Source organism: Aquarana catesbeiana, linkage group LG05, assembly GCF_042186555.1.
Source record: "Aquarana catesbeiana isolate 2022-GZ linkage group LG05, ASM4218655v1, whole genome shotgun sequence".
In the NCBI taxonomy this organism is placed as follows: Eukaryota; Metazoa; Chordata; class Amphibia; order Anura; family Ranidae; genus Aquarana; species Aquarana catesbeiana.
The window spans coordinates 53,457,192-53,484,842 of NC_133328.1; the positions used below are offsets into that span (position 1 = coordinate 53,457,192).

General features: G+C 46.7%; 1 protein-coding gene across 1 annotated transcript in view; it reads left to right on the top strand.

The window, feature by feature from the left end:
- The window catches only part of PLXDC2 (plexin domain containing 2), an 803,122-nt gene that overhangs the window by 709,394 nt on the left and 66,077 nt on the right, over positions 1-27,651 (top strand). The window contains exon 10 of the mRNA XM_073629749.1: positions 17,650-17,710. Coding sequence (XP_073485850.1) covers positions 17,650-17,710 — 61 coding nt within the window. The remainder of the gene's footprint in view (positions 1-17,649; positions 17,711-27,651) is intronic.

The window sequence follows — 27,651 nt, forward strand, 5'->3', positions numbered from 1 at the left end:
GGGGCAGCCATCCAGTCCGTAACAATCAATGACTCATCAGCTGTAAGCAGGATTCCTCGCTAAAAGCTAAATGTAAACAAAAGGATGCGACATTAAAAAAATACACATCGGTCCCCCTCAATCCAAACCAGGCCCTTCAGGTCTGCTACAGGTTTTAAGGGGGACCCTATGCCAAAATGTAAAGAAAAAATGTGTGGGTTCCCCACCCAAATAAATACCCGACCCTTAGGTCTAGTATGGATTTTGAGGGGAACCTCATGCTAAAATAAAAAGTGGCGTGGGGTCCCCCCAAAATCTATCGGGCGATGTGGGGGGTGACTTTAACAAGGGGTGCCCCCAGATGCCGGCCCCCCTATGTAAATGAGTATGGGGTATATAGTACCCCTACTCATTCACCAAGGTAAAAAAAAGCAAGTCCTTATTCAAAAACAATTGTTAAAAAATGTCCCCCGAAGTAAATCCAGCATCAATCACAATAAACGCTGGCCGCTGAAGAAAAAAAAAAAAAAAGTATCAAAAACGCATAAAAAAAATCAACATTTGCATTTTTGGTGAGGGTCCATTGAAGCCTTTTACATGTAAAACACAATCTGCTGTGGTAAAAAAGTCCCTGACCCTTTCCAAAAACACAGCGGCTGAAAAACACATAGGTGTGAACCTAGCTTGCAACTTTTGAGTATTCAGATTGAAGTCTATGGCCCTCAAGTTGCATGAAAGTTGGACCAAAGTAGTGCATGAACTACTTTGAAGTTGCTGCTAATTTAAGTTACACATATATGAATGGTTATCATTGAAAAACATGGGGAATGACTTTCCGTGCAACTTTGATGTCCAATGTTGCATGACAAGTTGAATAGTGTGAATGGAGCCTTAATCTCCCACAATATGTCTCTGCCACTGATCAGATACAAAAATCCTCTCCCCAAATGTGAACAAGAGCAGCACTGTAAATAGTAAATTGGCAGTCGAGTAAGCACAACCTAGGCACACGGTTAACCCTTTGATTGCCCCTGATGTTAACCCCTTCCCTGCCAGTGTCATTAGTACAGTGACAGTGCATATTTTTTAGCATTAATCACTGTATTAGTGTCACTGGTTCCCAAAAAGTGTCAAAAGTGTCAGTTAGGTGTCTGATTTTCCGCCGCAATATCGCAGTTCCGCTATAAGTCGCTGATTGCCGCCATTACTATTATTATTATACAGGCATAGGCGTGCGCAGCCTATTGCATTAGGGTGTGCACCCGAAAGCTCAAGCACACATACATATATATATAGTCAAAAGTATTGGGACGCCTGCCTTTACACGTACATGAACTTTAATGCCGTCTTAGTCCATAGGGTTCAATATTGAGTTGGCCCACCCTTTGCAGCTATAAAAGCTTCAACTCTTCTAGGAAGGCTGTCCACAAGGTTTAGGAGTGTGTCTATGGGAATGTTTGACCATTCTTCCAGAAGGGCATTTGTGATGTCTCCACTCAAATTCATCCCAAAGGTGTTCTATCGGATTGAGGTCAGGACTCTTTGCAGGTCAGTCAAGTTCCTCCACCCCAAACTCACTCATCCATGTCTTTATGGACCTTGCTTTCTGCACTGGTCCAAATCATTTGATGGAGGGGGGATTATGGTGTGGAGTTTTTTTTCAGGGGTTGGGCTTGGCCCCTTAGTTCCAGTAAAGGGAACTCTTAAGGCGTCAGCATACCAAGACATTTTGGACAATTTCATGCTCTCAACCTTGAGGGAACAGTTTGGGGATGACCCCTTCCAACATGACTGCGCACCAGTGCACAAAGCAAGGTCCATAAAGACATGGACTTAGCAGGGGTGGTGGGAAATTAACTTCAAGTGCAATAATTCACATTATAACTGTAACTAAAACATATACAATTAAGTGTAACACTCTAAAAAATAAAAAATCCAAAGTGCTATAATGGTGTGAACCTTCCAACTAAAAAGTTGTTGCACTCGAAGGTAATTTGTATTGCAATTATCGGTAGAGGGGTTTCCACCATCCCTGCTAAGGCAGCACTGATGGGCACTGATAGGCAGCACTAATGGGCACTAATAGGCTGCACTGATTGGCAGCGTTGATGGGCACTAATTGGTAGCACTGATGTGCACTGATAGGTGGCACTGATAGGCAGCACTGATTGGCACTAATGGGCACTGATATGCATCACTGATGGGCTCTTATTGGTAGCACTTATGGGCACTGATAGGCTCTGATTCACAGCACTGATTGGCAGCACTGATGGACACTGATTGGCACTGATGGGCACTGATAGGCTGCACTGATAGGCAGCACTGATGGGCACTGACTGGCAGCACTGATGGGCACTGGTAGGTGGCACTGATAGGCAGCACTGATGGGCACTAATTGTCAGCACTGATTGGCACTGATAGGCAGCACTGATGGGCACTAATTGTCAGCACTGATTGGCACTGATAGGCTGAACTGATGGGCACTGATATGCAGCACTGATGGACACTGATATGCAGCACTGATGTGCACTGATTGGCAGCACTGATGGGCAGCACTTATGGGCACTGATTGGCACTGATAGGCAGCACCGATGGGCACTAATTGTCAGCACTGATTGGCACTGATAGGCAGCACTGATGGGCACTAATTGTCATCACTGATTGGCACTGATAGGCTGCACTGATGGGCACTGATATGCAGCACTGATGGGCACTGATATGCAGCACTGATGTGCACTGATTGGCAGCACTGATGGGCAGCACTTATGGGCACTGATTGGCACTGATAGGCAGCACCGATGGGCACTGATATGCAGCACTGATAGGCAGCATTGGTTGGCACTGATTTACAGCATTGGTTGGCACTGATAGGCGGTATTGGTTGGCACTGATAGGCAGCACTGTTTGCACTGATAGGCAGCACTGGTTGGCACTGATAGGCAGAATTGGTTGGCACTGATAAGCAGCACTGGCACAGATAGGCAGTACTGGTTGGCACTGATAGGCAGCATTGGTTGACACTGATGAGCAGCACTGGCACTGATAGGCAGCATTGGTTGGCACTGATAGGCAGCACTGGTTGGCACTGATAGGCAGCACTGGTTTGCAATGGTTGGCACTGATAGGCAGAATTGGTTGGCACTGATAAGCAGCACTGGCACGGATAGGCAGTACTGGTTGGCACTGATTGGCAGCATTGGTTGGCACTGATTGGCAGCATTGGTTGGCACTGATTGGCAGCACTGATGGGCACTGACTGGCAGCACTGATGGGCACTAATTGTCAGCACTGATTGGCACTGATAGGCAGCACTGATGGGCACTGATATGCAGCACTGATGGGCACTGATTGGAAGCACTGATGGGCAGCACTTATGGGCACTGATAGGCAGCACTGATAGGCAGCATTGGTTGGCACTGATTGACAGCATTGGTTGGCACTGATAGGCAGCATTGGTTGGCACTGATAGGCAGCACTGGTTTGCACTGATAGGCAGCACTGGTTGGCACTGATAGGCAGAATTGGTTGGCACTGATAAGCAACACTGGCACAGATAGGCAGTACTGGTTGGCATTGATAGGCAACATTGGTTGGCACTGATAAGCAGCACTGGCACTGATAGGTAGCATTGGTTGGCACTGATAAGCAGCACTGGCACTGATAGGCAGCATTGGTTGGCACTGATAGGCGGCACTGGTTTGCACTGATAGGCAGCACTGGTTTACAATGGTTGGCACTAATAGGCAGAATTGGTTGGCACTGATAAGCAGCACTGGCACAGATAGGCAGTACTGGTTGGCACTGATAGGCAGCATTGGTTGGCACTGATTGGCAGCATTGGTTGGCACTGATTGGCAGCATTGGTTGGCACTGATTGGCAGCATTGGTTGGCACTGATAGACAGCATTGGTTGGCACTGATAGACAGCATTGGTTGGCACTGATTGGCAGCATTGGTTGGCACTGATAGGCAGCATTGGTTGGCACTGATTGGCATCATTGGTTGGCACTGATAGGCAGCATTGGGTGGCACAGATAGGAGAGAGGGGGAGTTTCACATTCAGGAGATCGTGAGAATTGCCAGAGCTGTTCAGTGTATAAAACCGTCAGATAATGACACTGCATGCAGGGAGAGACACCAGCTGTTAAAAGTCAGCGGTGATGCTGGTGGTGGGCGGGACTGAACAGTTACCAAACACCAGCCAATAGGATGGGTCTGGGCGGGCCGCTACATTTCTCTGGCTCCGCCCCCTCTCTGAAGCAGCCCAATCATTGGCTGGTGTTGGCGCTTGATCCCGCCCACCCCCGACATCGCGCTGAGTTGTGATGACTTACAACTCAGCCGCGATGTCGGGAGTGGGCGGGACCAAGCGCTATAAACACCAGCCAATGTTTGAGCTGCTTCAGAGAGGGGGCGGGGCCACATAAATGTAGCGGCCCGCCCAGACCCCATCCCATTGGCTGGTATTCGATGGCTGTTCTGTCCCGCCCACCCCCGACATCACCCCGAGATTTTGACAGCTGGTGTCTCTCCCTGCATGCAGTGTCATTATCTGACAGTTTCATACACTGAACAGCTCTGGCAATTCTCACAATCTGCTGCCTGTGAAACTGTTTCGCAGGCAGCGCGGGCCACACACTCTCTTGGATGCAGCATTTTGGGGCAAATCTCTGGACACAGCACGGGGTGATTAGGGTGTGCCCAGGCACACCCGGCACACCCCGTGCGCACGCCTATGTATACAGGTTTTATATAGCACCAAGAGTTTGCGCAGCGCTTTACAACATGATGGCAGACATTGCAGTTACATTACAATTTGATACAAGAGGAATCAAAGGGCCCTGCTCTTCGAGCTTACTAGTAAAGAAAAGAAAATAAAAACATCCCATAGTTTGTAGACATTATAACATTTTGCTCAAACCAATCAATTTACACTTATTGTGTTATTGTTTTTTTTTTACCAAAAATATGTAGCAGAATACATATTGGCCTAAATTGATGAAGAAATTAGATTTTTAAAATTGTATTATTGGATATGTTGTATAGCGGGAAGTAAAAAATATATATATTTTTTCAAAAGTTAAAAACAAACAAACTCTTGCGAGCTACCATGTGAAAATCCAAATGATAATTAGAGATGATTAAAGGACAGCTGCTAGCATTGACCACGTCTCATATGCTCATGCCAAATAGGAATTTATACCAATATAATGCTGCGCTATCCAAATGTAATCAAATGATAATTGTACTAAATCCTAATATTACTGAGTGCAGTTAAATATTGGTGGTGAGATATTCTATTCCTATGTAAAAAATCTAGTGAACATAATAATGAAATCTTATGCGATTAAAATTGCGATCATAAACAATTAAAAATTGCAATCCTATGCGATACTCCCAATGTCATGACAACCTATAATTTACATAAATCTATATAAAAAAGTGCATCAATATACACAATAAAAACCGCAGAGGTGATAAAATACCACCAAAAGAAAGTTTTATTTATGGGAAAAAAAGGACAAAGATTTTATTTGGGTACAGCGTCGCACGACCACGTAATTCTCAGTTAAAGTAATGCAGTGCCGTATCGCAAAAAATGGTTTGATCATGAAGGGGGGTAAATCTTCTGGAGGTCAAGTGGTTAAAAGGAAGGACGATAGAGATGTGGTTGCGTAAAGTGAAAGAGATCAATAAATTGGAAGATTTGGTTCTCTCTGCACGACACCAACAGGAGAGATATTCTGAGACTTGGTCCCCTTGGAATTCTTTCCTGGCCTCGGAAGAGGGAAGGACCCTCTATGACGGTAATCGGAATAGTTCAAGTAGTTACTTAGGGATTCTACCTGTATCCTCTTTATGGGATACAAACGTCCTGGAGAGATATCTCCATGGATTGGCTCTTTTTTTTTTGTGTTTGTTTTGTTAATATATATGGGTATAAAAATGACTGGGACCGGCTCGAGACTATAAGGGAGGCAGGGTAATGGTTGAGTAAGAGTTATTTTAGACATAGACTCAACTTACTGCTGGATGATAGGAAATCATGTTTTAAGTATGTTTAAAAATGTTAATGCTTGTGTTTTTTTTTCTCTTTGTATGTATGTTCTCGAGCATGTCCTATGTTTAAAAATAAATAAAGTGAAGGAAAAAAAAAGTGCATTAATATACACAATAAAAACCGCAGAGGTGATAAAATACCACCAAAAGAAAGCTTTATTTATGGGAAAAAAAGGACAAAGATTTTATTTGGGTACAGCGTCGCATGACGACGCAATTCTCAGTTAGTAAGTAATGCAAGTAATGCAGTGCCATATCACAAAAAATGGTTTGATCATGAAGGGGGTAAATCTTCCGGAGGTCAAGTGGTTAAAAGGAAAAAGCCTATAAAAAGAATGTAGTTACCCCATGTAAGGGCTGGTATGCTGTGATTATATTACATTTTTGATCTTGGGTTTAGTTACACTTTAAATACAAATGGTCCCCACTGGTGAACTGTGTGATCCACTGTACTGTATAACCTATATCACATTTCAGTGTAATAGCAGGATCCCAGTAAAATCTAGGCAGTGTGTATAGCAATTGAGTATTTATCTTACATTGCTCAGTGGCTACTGAATGCCTTATGCTGTTCCTATACAAATGAAATAAAAGTCTGAGTTTATCATTACAGGTTATATGCTTTCTGGAATATTAGCCTGGTACCAAGGGAAATATTACCTTGTATCACTGTACCTCATATCCGGTTATGGATGTTTTATTAGTTCATATACGCTTCTATAGTTCTCCCTGCTGTGCTCATGTACTATTCCACCTTATCTGTTCAATTATCTGCACATGATATTCTTTGATAAGGTGTATCAGCCTTTGAGGAAACTAAAATGCTCTTCCTATATAAAGAAAATAACAACTTTGCAGCAGCATGGTTAGCAGAAATTTACATTTCCAGCCTTATGGAGAGGCAGTATACTGTTTTAAAATAAGAAGATGCTGACATCCTTAAAGTGGTTATAAAGTTTTTTGGGTTTTTTTGTATTAAAATAACAAACATGCCTATACTTACCTGGACTGTGCAATGGTTTTGCACAGAGCAGCCCTTATTCTCTCCTTCTGGGGTCCCCCGCAGGCACTCCAGGCCCCTCCTCTTCATCAGGTGCCCCCACGGAAGGCCGCTTTCAATGGGGGCACCCACGCAGGCTGGGGGCCAGTCCATAGGGGGCGCACGGGTGCCGCCTCCCCTCCAGGCAGTCACAAAAAAAAAAAAATTTAAATGGCCCTTTAAAAAAATAGGAAAAAAGGTCCTTAAGTGCACTGTGTTCGGGCGCCGGACACAGTGCACTATGGGAGGCGCCATGTCTATGCAATTACCAGATTGCAGACGCGGCACTTCATTTGCAGGCTTTTGTCCCACCTTGCGGCGCATTCCAAGGCACCGAGCAGCTTCTGCCTGGCGCCCGTAGTATGTATTACTACGGATGGGAGGTTTGATTGACATCCGAGTTAGATGTCACTTCCGGTTTTCTCTCTCTGAGTCCCATTGCGCCCGAGCAGAGGAAGTATGAGGAGCGGATTCCTCCACTGCCGCTGCCAGTGCCCACTGAAGGAGACACAGCAGGAGGAGAGGACACCACAGCAAGGTAAGGTCCGGACCTCCCGTGGAGAACGGGGGGTGGAGAGGGGGGTTTCATGGGACACAGGCTGCATCCCATGGGACAAAGACTGCATTTGATGGGGCACAGGCTGCATTTGATGAGACACAGGCTGCATTTGATGAGACACAAGCTGAATTTGATGTGGCACAGGCTGCATTTGATGGGACACAGGCTGCATTTCATGGAATACAGGCTGCATTTGATGAGACACAGGCTGCATTTGATGGGGCACAGGCTGCATTTCATGGGATACAGGCTGTATTTGATGGGGCACAGGCTGCATTTGATGGGACACAGGCTGCATTTGATGGGGCACAGGCTGCATTTCATGGGATACAGGCTGCATTTGTTGGGACACAGGCTGCATTTGGTGGGACACAGGCTGCATTTGATGGGGCACAGGCTGCATTTGATGGGGCACGGGTTGCATTTGATGGGACACAGGCTGCATTTGATGGGGAACAGGCTGCATTTGATGGGACATTTGATGGGACACAGGCTGCATTTGGTGGGACACAGGCTGCATTTGATGGGACAGACAGCATTTCATGGGGCACAGGATGCATTTCATGGGACACAGGCTGCAATTGATGGAACAGACTGCATTTGATGGGGCACAGGCTGCATTTGATGGGGCACAGGCTTCATTTGATGGGGCTCAGGCTGCATTTGATGGGGCGCAGGTTGCATTTGAAGGGACACAGGCTGCATTTGATGGGGAACAGGCTGCATTTGATGGGACGCAGGCTGCATTTGATGGGACAGACTGCATTTCACGGGGCACAGGCTGCATTTCATGGGATACTGGCTGCATTTGATGAGACACAGGCTGCATTTGATGGGGCACAGGCTGCATTTCATGGCACACAGGCTGCATTTGATGGGGCATAAACTGCATTTGTTGGGGCACAGGCTGCATTTGGTGGAACACAGGCTGCATTTGATGGGGCACAGGCTTCATTTGATGGGGCTCAGGCTGCATTTGATGGGGCACAGGTTGCATTTGATGGGACACAGGCTGCATTTGATGGGGAACAGGCTGCATTTGATGGGACACAGGCTGCATTTGGTGGGACGCAGGCTGCATTTGATGGGACAGACTGCATTTCACGGGGCACAGGCTGCATTTCATGGGATACTGGCTGCATTTGATGAGACACAGACAGCATTTCATGGGGCACAGGATGCATTTCATGGGACACAGGCTGCATTTGATGGAACAGACTGCATTTCATGGGGCACAGGCTGGATTTCATGAGACACAGGCTGCATTTGATGGGGCACAGGCTGCATTTGATGGGGAACAGGTTGCATTTGATGGGACACAGGCTGCATTTGATAGGGAACAGGCTGCATTTGATGGGACACAGGCTGCATTTGATGGGACAGACTGCATTTCACGGGGCACAGGCTGCATTTCATGAGACACAGGCTGCATTTGATGGGGCACAGGCTGCATTTCATGGGACACAGGCTGCTTTTGATGAGACACAGGCTGCATTTGATGGGGCACAGGCTGCATTTCATGGGACACAGGCTGCATTTCATGGGACACAGGCTGCATTTCATGGGGCATAAACTGCATTTGTTGGGGCACAGGCTGTATTTGATGGGACACAGGCTGCATTTGATGCGGCACAGGCTGTATTTGATGGGACACAGGCTGCATTTGATGGGACATAGGCTGCATTTGATGGGGCACAGGCTGTATTTGATGGGGCACAGGCTGCATTTGATGGGACACAGGCTGCATTTGATGGGGCACAGGCTGCATTTAATGGGACACAGGCTGCATTTGATGGGACACAGGCTGCATTTGATGGGACACAGGCTGCATTTCATGGGGCACAGGCTGCATTTGATGGAGCACAGGCTGCATTTCATGGGACACAGGCTGCATTTGATGGGACACAGGCTGCATTTCATGGGACTCAGGCTGCATTTCATGGGGCACAGGCTGCATTTGATGGGACAAAGGCTGCATTTGATGGGGCACAGGCTGCATTTGATGGGGCACAGGCTGCATTTCATGGGACACAGGCTGCATTTCATGGGACACAGGCTGCATTTCATGGGACACAGGCTGCATTTCATAGAACAGTGAGGCTGCGTTTGATGGGACACAGTGAGGCTGCATTTGATATGCACAGTGAGGCTGCATTTGATGGGCACAGTAGCTGTATTTGATGGCACAGTGGGAGCATTTGATATGGCACAGTGGCTGCGTTTGATGGGCACAGTGGCTGCGTTTGATGGGGAACAGGCTGCATTTGATGGGACACAGGCTGCATTTGGTGGGACGCAGGCTGCATTTGATGGGACAGACTGCATTTCACGGGGCACAGGCTGCATTTCATGGGATACTGGCTGCATTTGATGAGACACAGACAGCATTTCATGGGGCACAGGATGCATTTCATGGGTCACAGGCTGCATTTGATGGAACAGACTGCATTTCATGGGGCACAGGCTGGATTTCATGGGACACAGGCTGCATTTGATGGGGCACAGGCTGCATTTGATGGGGAACAGGTTGCATTTGATGGGACACAGGCTGCATTTGATAGGGAACAGGCTGCATTTGATGGGACACAGGCTGCATTTGATGGGACAGACTGCATTTCACGGGGCACAGGCTGCATTTCATGAGACACAGGCTGCATTTGATGGGGCACAGGCTGCATTTCATGGGACACAGGCTGCTTTTGATGAGACACAGGCTGCATTTGATGGGGCACAGGCTGCATTTCATGGGACACAGGCTGCATTTCATGGGACACAGGCTGCATTTCATGGGGCATAAACTGCATTTGTTGGGGCACAGGCTGTATTTGATGGGACACAGGCTGCATTTGATGCGGCACAGGCTGTATTTGATGGGACACAGGCTGCATTTGATGGGACATAGGCTGCATTTGATGGGGCACAGGCTGTATTTGATGGGGCACAGGCTGCATTTGATGGGACACAGGCTGCATTTGATGGGGCACAGGCTGCATTTAATGGGACACAGGCTGCATTTGATGGGACACAGGCTGCATTTGATGGGACACAGGCTGCATTTCATGGGGCACAGGCTGCATTTGATGGAGCACAGGCTGCATTTCATGGGACACAGGCTGCATTTGATGGGACACAGGCTGCATTTCATGGGACACAGGCTGCATTTCATGGGGCACAGGCTGCATTTCATGGGGCACAGGCTGCATTTGATGGGACAAAGGCTGCATTTGATGGGGCACAGGCTGCATTTGATGGGGCACAGGCTGCATTTCATGGGACACAGGCTGCATTTCATGGGACACAGGCTGCATTTCATGGGACACAGGCTGCATTTCATAGAACAGTGAGGCTGCGTTTGATGGGACACAGTGAGGCTGCATTTGATATGCACAGTGAGGCTGCATTTGATGGGCACAGTAGCTGTATTTGATGGCACAGTGGGAGCATTTGATATGGCACAGTGGCTGCGTTTGATGGGCACAGTGGCTGCGTTTGATGGGCACAGTGGCTGCATTTGATGGACACAATGGCTGTGATTGATGGGTTTTTTTTCAGAACTTTTCAGTTTGTTTGCACCCCCCCAAAAAATTTTGAGCACCAGCCACCACTGGTGCCAGTGTTAATTTTGGCAGCAAATTTCGATTTAGTTTTAGTCTTAGTCTTAGGACTAAAATGGCATTTCAGTTTTAGTCCAATTTTAGTCTTCTGCAAGTGTTTTAGTTTTAGACATAGTCTTTGACTAAAATGCCATTTTAGTTTTAGTCCCATTTTAGTCGACTAAAATCTCCAGTACATTTTATTCAAATAAAATCATTTTAGTCAACTAGCCCCCACAATACACAGCCCCCACCCTCTTCACAATACACAGCCCCCCACCCTCTGCACAATACACCCCCCCACCCTCTTCACAATACACAGCCCCCCACCCTCTTTACAAAACACAGCCCCCACCCTCTTCACAATACACAGCGACCCACCCTCTGCATAATACACAGCCCCCACCCTCTGCACAATACACAGCCCCCACCCTCTTCACAATACACAGCCCCCCACCTGTGCACAATACACAGCCCCACAATACACAGCCCCCACCCTCTGCACAATACACAGCCCCCCACCCTCTTCACAATACACAGCCCCCACCCTCTGCACAATACACAGCCCCCCACCCTCTTCACAATACACAGCCCCCACCCTCCGCACAATTCACAGCTCCCCACCCTCTGCACAATACACAGCTCCCCACCCTCTGCACAATACACAGCCCCCCACAATACACACCCCCCTTCACAATACACAGCCCCCACCCTCTGCACAATACACAGCCCCCCCACCCTCTTCACAATACACAGCCCCCCACCCTCTGCACAATACACAGCCCCCCACACTACACAGCTCCCCACCCTCTGCACAATACACAGCCCCCCACAATACACAGCCCCCCACCCTCTTCACAATACACAGCCCCCACCCTCCGCACAATACACAGCCCCCCACCCTCTTCACAATACACAGCCCCCACCCCCTGCACAATACACAGCCCCCCACCCTCTTTACAATACACAGCCCCCCACCCTCTGCACAATACACAGCCCCCCACACTACACAGCCCTCCACCCTCTGCACAATACACAGCCCCCCACTCTCTGCACAATGCACAACACAGCTCCTCCTGTGTCACTCTCATAAATCAAAGTCTCTAAATACCTTAATAGCTTTGTTCTTTCACTAACCCGGTCACATGACTGCTCTCCTCTGACATTTCATGAATGGTCATGTGACCGTTCTCCTCCTCCAATCTAAATCAACACTCGGAGGAGGAGAGCGAGCAGGAGGAGGAGAGCAGCCGACAAGAACGGAGTAATTTCGGTATTTACAAGCTTCATTATACAATGAGATTGACACAGGAGGAGGAGCGGTGTAGGAGAAGGGGCTATGACTAAGCACCATATTCGGTGTGAAATGTGAAATGCGTCAGCAGCTGTCCAGTTAGTCTGTATCGACCTGTGATGCTTTGATATTCAATCTTTTTAAAATAGAGGTGAATTTTTTTTGAGTGCGGCTATCCAATGTTCTATTTTTCCATTATCTCTGTTGCAAACAGAGCCAGCACCCCGCCTAATTGCGGAGACAGCTGTTCTCAGGAGAAGTGATTAATTTGGAGTGGTGTACTCCCACGTAGGAGAAGGGGCTGGCAGTGATTTTTTCCTAACTTTAGACTATGCTGGCAGTGTTGTCCCAGGGCCAGGAGAGACGGGCGGCCAGCCTGACACCCCCCCAATGTGAGGCACCCGGGGCGGATCGCCCAATCCCTACCCCCCTGTTGGTAAAAACAAATATAAGATAAATGCAGTAGTCCATGAGGGTAAACGTCCCTCCTTGCCGTTTTCGTCACGTTTTCGTTCCTTAACGAAAACAGATTTGATCTTCGTCATAGTTTTCGTCAGTGGACGAAAATATGCTGTACTTTTAATTTAGTTTTCGTCCACAGATTTACACTGCTTGGTGCTATCTCTTCCCCAGGTAAGCGACACACCCACACCCGACCAATCACATGATGTAAAAGAAAAAACATGATTTATCAGACCACTTTTTTCCATTGCTCTGTGGTCCAGTTCTGAATCTCACTTGCCCATTGTAGGCCCTTTTGACTGTGGACACGGATCAGCATGGGCACCCTGAGCGGTCTGTAACTACGCATCTCCATACACAACAAACTGTGATGCACTGTGTGATCTGACAACTTTCCATCAGAACCAACCTTAAAAGAGAAGTATGGGATTTGCTTAGTTTTTTTTTAAATCATACTTACCTAGGTGGATCGATGCTGCATCTGTCCCTGCAAAGCCAGTGGTGTATTTAGGTTTTGTGCTGCCCTAGGCCTGACTAAACTTGTGCACCCCCTAATTTAAATATGACCTACCCCTTCCTGTCAAGGCCACACCCCTTCCAGTTTAAGACCCGTCCCGTCATCTTTAAAGCACACATCTTCCTCTTATCGGTGCAGCCTCATCAGAGCCGCCTCCTCAGTGGCACTGGCCATAAGTACAGCCTTTCAGTGCAGCATATCAGTGCTGCCTTATCAGTGCAGCCCCATCAGTACAGCTTATTAGTGCAGCCTCATCAGTGGCTATCAGTGCATCCTATTAGTGCCCATCGGTGTAGCCTATTAGTGCCCATCAGTGCAGCATATCAGTGCAGCCTCATCAGTGCAGCTTATCAGTGCAGTCTCATCAGTGGCCATCAGTGCCGCCTCATAAGTGGCCATCAGTGCAGCCTATTAGTATTCATCAGTGCAGCCTATTAGTATCCATCAGTGCAGCATATCAGTGCCGATCAGTGCAGCATATCAGTGCTTCCTTATCAGTGCAGCTGCATCAGTGGCCATCAGTGCCACCTCACCAGTGCCCATCAGTGCAGCATTATCAGTGCCCATCAGTGCAGCCTTATGTCACTGGGTTAGTAAGATTACTCCTATTTTGTAAAACATTTCAACTTGTGTTTGCTGCCACTGATTGTAATCATTGGATTATTTTACTTATTTGTATAATGATTAGGAAGTCCCTAGTCAATATACAAATAAGTGAGATAATCAGTGGCAGCAATTACAAGTCCAAATATCTTAGATAGGAGTAATCTTACTAATCCAGTGACATATTGTGATAGCACATTTGAGGTGAGCAGGTCCAAAATATTGTTGCAATCATATACAATTAAAAGTTGTAATTGTATGTGATGCAATTCAATATGCTCACTCAAGGATAAGGATATTTAACTGGTTCAATACCGGGCAATTTCACCCCATTCCTTCCCAGGCCAATTTTTAGTTTTCAGCACTGTCGCACTTTGAACGTCAATTGCGCGGTCATGCGACGTTGTACCCAAAAAAAATTGACGTCCTTTTTTCCCCACAAATAGAGCTTTCTTTTGGTGGTATTTGATCGCCTCTGCGGTTTTTATTTTTTGCGCTATAAACAAAAGAAGAGCGACAATTTTGAAAAAAACACAATATTTTTTACTTTTTGCTATAATAAATATCCCAATTTTTTTTTTAAAAAACAAATTTTTTCCTCAGTTTCGGCCGATACGTATTCTTCTACATATTTTTGGTAAAAAAAATCGCAATAAGCGTATATTGATTGGTTTGCGCAAAAGTTATAGTGTCTACAAAATACGGGATAGCTTTATGGCATTTTAAAAAAATATATATTTATTTATTTTTTTAGCGGCGATCGCGATTTTTTTTCATGACTGCGACATTATGGCGGACACATCGGACACTTTTGACACATTTTTGGGACCATTCACATTTATACAGCGATCAATGCTATAAAATTGCATTGATTACTGTGTAAATGTGACAGGCAGTGAAGGGGTTAACCACTAGGGGGCGGGGAGGGGTTAATATGTTTCCTAGGGAATGATTCTAACTGAAGGGGGAGGGGACGCTCAAGGGGAGGAGACCGATCAGTGTTCCTCCGTTCTGGGAACACAGATCGCTCTCCTCAGAGCTGACAGGCTGTGGATCTGTGTGTTTACACACACATAGATCCACGGTCCGGCCCGGTTAGCGGGCAATCGCGGGTGCCCGGCAGACATCGCGGCCGCGGGGCACACGCACCGGGTCCCGAGCAACGCGGCGGGCGCACGCGCTCCCGGCGGCGCGTGCGCGCCCCCTAGACGGCCAGGAATCCCAGGACGTCATATGACGTCCACCCAGGATGGGAGATCCCATCTGTGGATGTCATATGACTATGGCTGGGTAGGGAAGTGGTTAAAGAAATTAAATTATGTTATTGAAATTATGCCATACCTGGGGGCTTCCCTCCCCTCTTCTCTCCGCTATTGACACAGATCCTGGGAGGAAGTTACATATCGAGGAGGGTAGGCAGAGCATTAGGCTGCAGTGCCACACTTATTAGTATTGGTGGCTGCCAGACGAGTTATATTAACTGCTTGCTGCCCACCCACCATCAAATGACGGCGGGACGGTGCAGCTCTCATTCTGGGACCCCGTTGTATGATGTCGTCCCAGAACGGGCGCTCTAGCACGGCCAGGGGGGCGCGCATCGCGGCGATTGCTGCCGCACCATCTTACTAGGACACAGCGCGACCCTGATCTCTGTAAAGAGTCGCGTCTGCGGCTCTTTAACCATGTGATCGGCTGTGTCCAATCACAGCTGGTCACATGTAAATCAGCTCGCCTCACACTAACAGAGTGTGAGGAGAGGAGAGTCGATCAGCGGCATCTCCTCACAGGGAGACATGTAAGAATGTAATCAGGGCACTGATCATCAGTGCCCTGATTACAATAGTGCAATGTCATCAATCAGTGCCCACCACTGCCCACAAGTGCCACCAATCAGTACCCATTAACGATGCCAGTCAGTGCTGGCAATCAGTGCCACCTATCAGTGCTGCCCATCAATGCCCATCATTGCTGTCAATCAATGCCCATCAGTGTCGCCCATCAGTGCCACCCATCACTGCCCATCAGTACCGCCTATCTGTGCCGCCTATCAGTGCCCACCTGTGCCGCATATCAGTGCCCACCAGTGCCACCTATTAGTGCCCACCAGTGCCACCTAACAGTGCCCATCAGTGCCACCTATCAGTGCTCATCAGGGCCACATATCAGTGCCACCTATCAGTGCCCATAAGTGCGGCATATTAGTGCCTCCTCATCACTGCCATCTAATCAGTGCCCATAAGTGCCACCTCATCAATGCCCACCAGTTCAGCCTATCAGTGCTCATCAGTGCCGCCTCATCAGCGCACATCAGTGAAGGTGAAAAATTACTTGGTTACAAAATTTACTGACAGAAAAAAAAGTAAAAAATTATTTATTTTTTTTTACAGTTTTGGTCTTTTTTTTGTAAAAAATAAAAAACCCAGCAGTGATTAATTACCACCAAAAGAAAGCTCTATTTCTGTGAAGAAAATGATAAAAAATTTGTTTGGGTACAGTGTACCATGACTGCGCAATTGTCATTCAAAGTGTGACAGCGCTGAAAGCTGAAAAATGGCTTGGGCAGGAAGGGGGTGTAAGTGCCTGGTAGGCAAGTGGTTAAAGAGGTTGTAAAGGCAAAAGTTTTTTGCCTTTACAAATTGTCATGTAGGGGAGAGGAGGAGGGCTCAGAGTCCGGGCTGGCAACCATAAAGGTGCAGATAGTAAAAAGACTTGGTCAGCCCAAAGACACAGCAACAATGAAACATCCTCCTCCGATCATGACAATTTGTAGGTCTTACTACTGGATCTAGCTCACAGGTCCGGAGACTTTTGGACCCTAGCCCGCGCACAAACGCCATGCCAAATCTTCAGGCGCTGCGTTTTTCAGCACTAATTGGGATTTCATCTTATGCACCGGTTATCTATGATACTACTTCATATGGCCAGCAACCTGGCTATCTTTATATGCGCATGGCCTGGGAGACCGTTGTGAAGTTGATTTAAGCCTTGGATACCTCTATAGCACTTGTATTTTGGAAATGGTAACTCTCACTTGGTGAACCCTGATAAAGGATTCTCCGAAACGCGTCGGTTGAGTGAGACGCATTACATTCCAATTTTTGGCTTTCTTTCCATTGTTATGCAGTTGTATCCTAAACTACATGTTGTTGCTTTTGATGTATCCTATTGTACATATTGTCTGTATTTGATTTGTACATTTTGTTAATTTTTTGTCGCTCTTTTGGATCTTTGTAATAAAAATTATTTTTATATTTATATTGTATCATTCATGGTAGTGCCTTAAAAATCCCACCACAGGGGAACGTTTTTGTCTCTTTCACTGATATAAACTGAAGTAACCTGAATTCGTATTCATAATTTTTTTCTTAGCAAAAAATGTGACTAAACTGATGACACCTGCGTGAAAGAACACTAAAATATGTGTCAACCTTTGGCATGCCATAAGTGCTATTGTAGACTGATGAATCAGGAACAATGTCTTTATTTATTTAAGCATATACGGTATCTGCTTTACATCCTACATTTTCTTTTTTTTTTTTACAGATGTTCAAGTGGGTTTGATCGTCACCGGCAAGATTGGGTAGAAAATGGATGCCCAGATGAGGTAATGTAAACCAGAAAATTGTCTTGTTTTTCCCCCTCCCTCCTCTACATTTGTTATCAGTGTAGTCCCCTCCCCGCCCTCCTTCATTACATTGATGGTCAATGTAGTCCCCGTTTCTGTTAGATTGTAAGTCAGTGTAGTCCTTCTCCCTCCCATTTGTGTTCAGTGTAGCCCCCACTCTTTACAGTGGTGGTCTGTGTTTCCCCTCTTCCACCATTACATTGGTTGTCAGTGTAGCCCCCCTCAATTATATGGTGGTCAGTGGAGTGCCTTCTTTCTGCTTTACATTGGTGTCAGCGTAGCCCCTCCATTACATTAGTGTTCAGTGTAGTCCATCACATCCCTTACATTGGGGGACAGTGTGAACGTTCCCCCATTAAACTGGTGGTCAGTGCTGCTTTCCTCCTCCATTACAATGGCAGTCAGTGTAGTTCCGTCCATTACATTGATGGTAGGTGTAGTCCTCCCCTATAACATTGGTGGTCAGTATAGTCCTTCCTCCGTTCATTAAAATAAAGTGATTGTAAATGATCACCTTGTAAAACAACCCAATCAGTTTAAAGTGGTATGAAAGGCATCACATTTTTGTATAGATATCAAAAATACTTTATAAATACCCTTTTTCCCTTTTTTTTTTAAGTGATCACATTCCCTCTGTTCTCAGCTGCATAAGAGCTGGGGGTGGGAAAACAGCAGCACGCTGAGATTCCCAGTGAATGGCTGTGCAACGGGGGGCGTGTCAGGAGAAGTCTGGTCATTGGAGGAGAGCACACCGAGTTCCCAGCATAGCTAGAGAACTGACCATTGTGTGTCCTCCTGCTTAGTGTGGTCAGTCAGTTTTTAATAGGAAAGCAGAGGGACTGGCAGGAACACCAGGGATTTCACACAAAGGAAGCATTACAAAGAGAACAGGATACTTTCTCATACAAGTGCATGGTACAACAGGAACATATCAGGAATATGGAATGTTAGGGTAACAAACGCTTTAAGGTTCAGTGTAGCCCTTCCTCAGCCCTATTGGTTGTCAGTGTAGTGCCCCTTTATATACTGGTGGTCAGTTTAGTACTCCTCATTACGCTTGTGGTCATTGTGGTGCCCCTGTTGAATTTGCAATCAGTGTACTGCCCCTTTTTAAATTGGTGGTCAGTGGTTTGGTGCCTCCCTGCATTGTTTTGGGAATAAAACTATATACCTGACAAGTAAAAAGCTCCAAATCTTATCCCATTGGCTCCAGCTCTACTGAGTGATGTTAACATGGGAACTGTGCAGACAAGCACATTGGAGGAGAGCATCAACCCACCGCCTGACAATGCCTAAGATGCTTTCTGTCAGTGGTGGCACCTAGGATGCCACCTTGCCCTTGGTACGCTGCTGATTAGCTGTTTCATCTGAGAAACGATTTGTAATTCTGCCTGTCCACTCTTGTGATTTATACACTTCTACAACACTGCGCCAGGAGGATCTCTGCTTCTTCCTGTCTCAGCTGCACTATTTCCTAGATGCACTTGGGGGCTAAAAATGATAATGGAAGTTATTCGTTAGGGGAAAAACCTCTACAGGAATCCAGGATGGGGAAGGATCTGGGGGTCATAGTAGATCACAGACTCAGCAATGGCATACAATGCCAAGCTGCAGCAAGCAAAGCTACAGTAGCAGAATATTAGCATGCATTAAAAAGGGGATTTACTCCAGAGAAATCAATAATCCTGCCACTTTATAAAACTCAGCTTCAACTTCAGCTACATCTGGAGTATTCCATCTAGTTCTGGGCACCTGTCCTCAGTAGGGATAAGCCGAACAACCCCCGGTTCGGTTCACACCAGAACATCCGAACATGCAAAAAAGTTTGTTAGAACATGCGAACACCGTTAAAGTCTATGGGACACGAACGTGAAAAATCTAAAGTGCTGATTTTAAAGGCTTGTATGCAAGTTTTTGCCCTAAAAAGTGGACATGTATCAATGCAAAAAAAGTTTTAAAAACGGCCGTTTTTTTGGAAGCAGTGATTTTAAGAATGCTTAAAGTGAAACAATAAAAATGAAATATTCCTTTAAATATCTTCCTGGGGGGTGTCTATAGTATGCCTGTACATTGGCGCAGTTTTCCCATGTTTAGAACAATACCACAGCAAAATGACATTTCTAAAGGAAAAAAAGTAATTTAGAACTGCTTGCCGCTGTAATGTATTGTCGGATCATTGAGAAAAATGGCATGGGTACCCCCAGCTTATTACAAGGATCTTTGGGTCTAGTATGGATATTAAGGAGAACCCTGCACCCAAATTTTAAAAAAAAATGGCGTGGGGGGGGGCCAGGCACTATATACTCTGAACAGAAGTATATATACTATACGGTCTGCCCTAAATGCTCTGCAGAAAATTGGGCCTTAGGTGTTGGAGGTGCCAGAACACTGTAAGCCCTCACAGTTACTCTTGGTGGGCACAGGAACGGGCCCTGCTGTGAAAATATTATATCAAGAATTGTAATTACATGCCCCTGTTAAACAGGGACAGAAAAAATGGGCCTTAGGTAGTAGTGGTGGTGGTGCAACAACACTGTAACCCCTCACAGATACTCTTGTTATGTGCAGGAACTGGCCCTGCTGTGAAATATTTGATCAAAAATTGTAATTACATGCCCCTGTTAAACAGGGGCAGAAAAATTGGGCCTTAGGCAGTGATGGTGGTGCCCTAAACCAAAAATATTGTTGGAAGCTAGCATTATCAAGGTTGAGGAGGAATAGGATAGTCACTCAGCATAGGCAGTCTTCAAGGGATCCCACATCTGTAGTAAAATCAATCAGTTACATCAGCATCAGGTGCTTGATAGCTGCTGCTGATCCAAGACTGATTCATTTTTATGAATGTGAGCCTATCAACGGAGTCTGTGGACAGGCGCACTCTATGATCCGTTACAAACCCTCCAGCAGTACTGAATGTGCATTCAGAAATAATGCTGGATGCAGGACAGGCCAGTAGCTCAATTGCATATTGAGCAAGTTCCGGCCAGTGGTCCATCCTCAAGACCCAGTAACCCAGTGGATGGTCTGTTGGAAAGGTCTCCAAGTCTGCTCTTGCCCCAAGATATTCCTGCACGATGTAATGCAGACGCTGGCGATGGTTGCTTGAACCGATCAGACCTTGGCGCCGAGGACTAAAAATTTGTCTAAAGGCATCAGGCACCTTCTCCACCGCTTTTTCTCTGACTGACCGAAGCCTCAGCAACACGTTGTCCAGCACCAGGAAATTGTAACATCCCAGGGTCTGGAAATGCATTGCACAAACCTTTCTTCATGGCCTCCTGAAGATGTTTCATCCTCTGCTCCCTCTTCGAAGGCAGGATGAATTCTGCAACCTTACCCTTGTAACGTGGATCAAGAAGGCTTGCCAGCCAGTAATGATCCCTCTCCTTGATACCACAAATCAATCCTAGGGTCCTTTCGCAGGCTTTGCAGAATCAGGGAGGCCATGCAGCGTAAGTTTGCAGACGCATTCGATTGTGAGTCCTCTGGGTCACTGAGGATGACGTTGTCAGGAACTACCTCCCCCCAACCACGTACAATTCCTTGGGTTTTTGGGGACTGAAAACCATCCCTTGAAGAATACTGCTGAGTGTTATCCTCTACATCCATGCTGACACAATCCTCCTCCTCTTCTTCCTGTGTGTTTGGCAGGCCCACAGGAATGCTATCTGGATAAATGGGGCCTTGAGAGGTAAGGAAGTCCTCCTCTTCCTCCCGATGTTCTGCCTCAAGTGCCCTGTCCATTATTCCACGAAGCGTGTGCTCCAACAGGAAGACAAGAGGGACAGTATCAATGATGCATGCATTGTTGCTGCTCACCATCCTTGTGGCCTCCTCAAATGGTGACAGGACAGTGCATGCATCCTTGATCAGTAACCACTGGCGTGGAGAAAAAAGCCAAGCCCCCCTGACCCTGTTCTGGTGCCATACTCACACAGGTACTCATTGCTGGCCCTCTGCTGCGAGTGCAGCTGCTGCAGCAGTGCAAACATTGAGTTCCAGCTGGTGGACATATCACAAATGAGGAGGTTGGTGGGCAGGTTGCATTCCCTTTGAATGTCAGCCAGCCGAGTACTGGCATTGTATGACTGGCGGAAATGACAACAGACTTTTCTGGCTTGCCTCAGGAGATTCTGTAAGCCTGGGTACCTGCTCAAGAACCGCTGCACCACCAAATTCAGGACGTGTGCCATCATGGGACATGGGTCAAGTGTCCCTGTCGGAGGGCGGAGAGAAGGTTGGTGCCATTGTCGCATACAACCATTCCTGGCTGAAGCTGGCATGGCGTCAACCACCTCTGAGCCTGCCCCTGCAGAGCTGACAGAATCTCTGCCCCAGCGTGGCTCCTGTCCCCTAAGCAGGCTAACTCAAGCACTGCATGGCATCTTTTTGCCTGAGTACTTGCGTAGGCCCTTGACTGCTTACAGAGCACCGCTGGTTCAGAGGAGAAATCAAAAGAAGAGGCCATAGAGGAAGAAGAAGAGGAGGGGGTGGAGGAGAGAACTGTGGCAGAATAACCATTAGCATTTTGGAGGCCTGGTGGTGGAACAAGCTCCAACAATACTGAACCCTGTCCTGCATCCTTCCCAGCTGCCAGCAGAGTTACCCAGTGTGCCATAAAGGAAAGGTAACGTTCCTGCCCATGCCTGCTGGACCATGAGTCAGCGGTAATATGCACCTTACTGCTGACTGCCCTGTCCAACGAGGCCAAACCATTGCCTTCCACATGCCGGTAGAGAGCCAGAATGGCCTTCCGTGAAAAGAAATGGCGTTTTGGAACCTGACACTGAGGTACAACACATTCCACAAATTCACAGAAGAGGGCAGAGTCTACCAGCTGAAAATGCAGCAGTTGCAGTGCTAGCAATTTGGCCAAGCTAGCATTCAGACGCTGAGCATGTGGATGGCTGGGACCGAATTTCTTTTTCCAGTTTAGTAACTGGGGTATGGAAATTTGCCTGCTAAAATCAGATGGAGGTGTACTGATAGCAGATTGGCTGCAAGTACTTGGGACACCTATTGCTATACCTTCATTCCTCTCAGTGCAAGTTTTTGAGAGGACTGGAGGTATAGTGGGGTTGGAGATCCCAGATGAGGAGCAAGGAGAAGTTCGCCTTTTTCTTTGTTGTGGGTCTTTCAAGTGCTGTTGCCAACAGACTGCATGGGAGGTCGCCATATGTCTGCTCAAGCATGTGGTGCCCAAGTGGCTGCTGTTCTGGCCATGCTTGATCTGCTTCAGACATAGGTTGCAAACAGCAGCGGTTCGATCTGCTGCACACGTGCCCACACCAAGGAACTTTTCAAAATCAACGGGGAGTCAGCAGCGCCCTGCACCTGTGGAGCTCTGCAGTGTGATGCAGTAGTGTGTCTGCCCTTAAGCTGCCTCCTAGAGGACATCCTGCCTCGTTGGTGTTGTGCCTCCTCCTCTCTTCTATCAGGCACCCAAGTAGAGTCAGTGACCTCATCATCCCCTCCCTCCTCGTCATTGGAGCAAACTTGGCAGCATGCTGTGGCTGGGGGAACATGACTGCCAGTTTCTAGTCCTTCTTGGGCACCCCCTCTCTCTAGGCTCACTTTACTCCTTTCCTCAACCTGGGAACCAACATCGGAGCCTTCCAATCGCTGCGCATCTTCCATCAGCATGTACCGGACACCGTGGTCAAATAGTTCAGGGGACTCCTTCGTGCATGATGGTGGGGCTAGGGAAGGTGTGACTGTGGGCAAAGAGCCGGTGGAATAGGCCACTTTGGCAGCTGCTATGGAAGGCAAACTACTCTGAGCCTGGGTGACAGAGGATGAGGAGGATAAGGACGGCTTTGTTATTCACTCCACCAACTCTTCTGCATGTTCTGGCTCAATAACATGGCCAGCAGCAGAAAAAAAGGACAAGCGTGCCCCATGGCCACCTGCAGAGGATGCACCAAGTCTGCGACCAGCACTGTTGACTGTAGACACAGAGCCTGCTTGCCCTCTTTTAGTGGCCTGTAAGCGTCTGCCTCTCCTTGGTGGCCTTATGGACATGATGTATATATTGTTTGGTAACACCACACTGCACTGTATTGTGTAATGTGTACACCACCAGAAAAGTAGTAGCAACTGTACTACGGTTACACTGTATTGTGTAATTTGTACACCACCAGAAAAGTAGTAGCAACTGCACTACGGTTGCACTGTATTGTGTGCTGTGTACACCACCAGAAAAGTAGTAGCAACTGCACTACGGTTGCACTGTTTTGTGTGCTGTGTACATCACCAGAAAAGTAGTAGCAACTGCACGACAATTGCACTGTATTGTGTGCTGTGTACACCACCAGAAAAGTAGTAGCAACTGCACTATGGCTGCACCGTATTGTGTGATGTGTACACCACCAGAAAAGTAGTAGCAACTGCACTATGGCTACACTGTATTGTGTAATGTGTACACCAACAGAAAAATAGTAACAACTGCACTACGGTTGCACTGTATTGTGTAATGTGTACACCATCTGAAAAGTAGTAGCAACTGCACTACAGCTGCACTTTATTATGTGATGTGTACACCACCAGAAAAGTAGTAGCAACTGCACTACGGTTGCACTATATTGTGTGCTGTGTACACCACCAGAAAAGTAGTAGCAACTGCACTATGGCTGCACTGTATTGTGTGATGTGTACACCACCAGAAAAGTAGTAGCAACTGCACTACGGCTGCACTGTATTGTGTAATGTGTACACCACCAGAAAAGTAGGGGCAACTGCACTACGGCTGCACTGTATTGTGTGCTGTGTACACCACCAGAAAAGTAGTAGCAACTGCACTACAGTTGCACTGTATTGTGCGCTGTGTACACCACCAGAAAAGTAGTAGCAACTGCACTATGGCTGCACTGTATTGTGTAATATGTACTCCACCAGAAAAGTAGTAGTAACTGCACTATGGTTACACTGTATTGTGTAATATGTACACCACCAGAAAAGTAGTAGCAACTGCACTATGGCTGCACTGTATTGTGTATTTTGTACACCACCAGAAAAGTAGTAGCCACTACACTATGGTTGCACTGTTTTGTGTAATGTGTACACCACCAGAAAAGTAGTAGCAACTGCACTATGGTTGCACTGTTTTGTGTGCTGTGTACACCACCAGAAAAGTAGTAGCAACTGCACTACGGCTGCACTGTATTGTGTGATGTGTACACCACCAGAAAAGTAGTAGCAACTGCACTACGGTTGCACTGTATTGTGTGATGTGTACACCACCAGAAAAGTAGGGGCAACTGCACTACGGCTGCACTGTATTGTGTGCTGTGTATACCACCAGAAAAGTAGTAGCAACTGCACTATGGTTACACTGTATTGTGCGCTGTGTACACCACCAGAAAAGTAGTAGCAACTGCACTATGGCTGCACTGTATTGTGTAATGTGTACGCCACCAGAAAAGTAGTAGCAACTGCACTATGGTTGCGCTGTATTGTGTAATATGTACACCACCAGAAAAGTAGTAGCAACTGCACTATGGCTGCACTGTATTGTGTACACCACCAGAAAAGTAGTAGCAACTGCACTACAATTGCACTGTATTGTGTGATGTGTACACCACCAGAAAAGTAGTAGCAACTGCACTATGGCTACACTGTATTGTGTGCTGTGTACACCACCAGAAAAGTAGTAACAACTGCACTACGGTTGCACTGTATTGTGTGCTGTGTACACCACCAGAAAAGTAGTAGCAGCTGCACTGCGGTTGCACTGTATTGTGTGCTGTGTACACCACCAGAAAAGTAGTAGCATCTGCACTATGGCTGCACTGTATTGTGTGCTGTGTACACCACCAGAAAAGTAGTAGCAGCTGCACTGTACTACACTGTATTGTGTAATGTGTACACCAACAGAAAAATAGTAACAACTGCACTACGGTTGCACTGTATTGTGTAATGTGTACACCATCTGAAAAGTAGTAGCAACTGCACTACAGCTGCACTTTATTATGTGATGTGTACACCACCAGAAAAGTAGTAGCAACTGCACTACGGTTGCACTATATTGTGTGCTGTGTACACCACCAGAAAAGTAGTAGCAACTGCACTATGGCTGCACTGTATTGTGTGATGTGTACACCACCAGAAAAGTAGTAGCAACTGCACTACGGCTGCACTGTATTGTGTAATGTGTACACCACCAGAAAAGTAGGGGCAACTGCACTACGGCTGCACTGTATTGTGTGCTGTGTACACCACCAAAGTAGTAACAACTGCACTATGGCTGCACTGTATTGTGTGCTGTGTACACCACTAGAAAAGTAGTAACAACTGCACTATGGCTGCACTGTATTGTGTGCTGTGTACACCACCAGAAAAGTAGTAGCATCTGCACTATGGTTGCACTGTATTGTGTGCTGTGTACACCAACAGAAAAGTAGTAGCAACTGCAATATGGCTGCACTGTATTGTGTGCTGTGTACACCACCAGAAAAGTAGTAGCAACTGCACTACGGTTGCACTGTATTGTGTAATATGTACACCACCAGAAAAGTAGTAGCAACTGCACTATGGCTGCACTGTATTGTGTAATGTGCACACCACCAGAAAAGTAGTAGCCACTACACTACGGTTGCACTGTATTGTGTAATGTGCACACCACCAGAAAAGTAGTAGCCACTACACTACGGTTGCACTGTATTGTGTAATGTGTACACCATCAGAAAAGTAGTAGCAACTGCACTACGGTTGCACTGTATTGTGTAATGTGTACACCACCAGAAAAGTAGTAGCAACTGCACTACGGTTGCGCTGTATTATGTAATATGTACACCACCAGAAAAGTAGTAGCAACTGCACTACGGTTGCACTGTATTGTGTGCTGTGTACACCACCAGAAAAGTAGTAGCAAGTGCACTACGGTTGCACTGTATTGTGTAATATGTACACCATCAGAAAAGTAGTAGCAACTGCACTACGGTTGCACTGTATTGTGTGCTGTGTACACCACCAGAAAAGTAGTAGCAAGTGCACTACGGTTGCACTGTATTGTGTGATGTGTACACCACCAGAAAAGTAGTAGCAACTGCACTACGGTTGCACTGTAGATATACGCTACACTGGATGCTGCAGAGTGTGTATATATATATATATATATATATATATATATATATATATATATATATTAGACTGTCTGTATATATATATATCAAATACACCGCCTGAAGTAGATTAGAAATAGTACACCACGGAATGCACTGTAGAATGTACATCTCTAGGCTACACTGACTAGATGCAGAGTGTAAATATATATAGGCATAATTGGCCAAAGGCTCTCTTAGCAGAGGGCGCTGGGATTGGCCAAAGCATGCAGGCCAGGTGCATGCTTTGGCCAATCATCATAAGGCGTTTTGCGGGTGCTCGAATTTGCAGCAAACGCCCCATAATGTTCGATATTCAGCGAATGGGCGAACACTCAATGTTCGAGTCAAACTCATGTTTGACCCGAACATCAAGCTCATCCCTAGTTCTCAGGAGGAAGGTGCAGGAACTGGAGAGAGCTCAGAGAAGGGCAACAAAGTTAATAAAGGGACTGAAGGACCTCAGTTACGAGGAATGACTACAAGTGCTAAACTTATTTTCTCTGGAGAGAGAGGTTTAAGGGAAGATATGATAGCGGTATAAAAATACCTCAATTGCAATTCTAGCATAGGGAATAAACTATTTAGCATCAGGGAGTGGTTTAACCTCTTGCCGACCAGCCGCCGCAGTTTTGCGGCAGAATGCCACGGCTGGGCGACGCAATGTTACCTTATGTCACTTCGCCTTTTGCCCACTAGGGGCACGCGTGCCTGTGGCGTATGCCAAAGCGAGTGCCCGGCGGGCGCGATGACCGCCTGGCTCCCGTGATCGCTCGTGACAGAGCGAGAACCAGGATCTGTGTGTGCAAACACACAGATCCT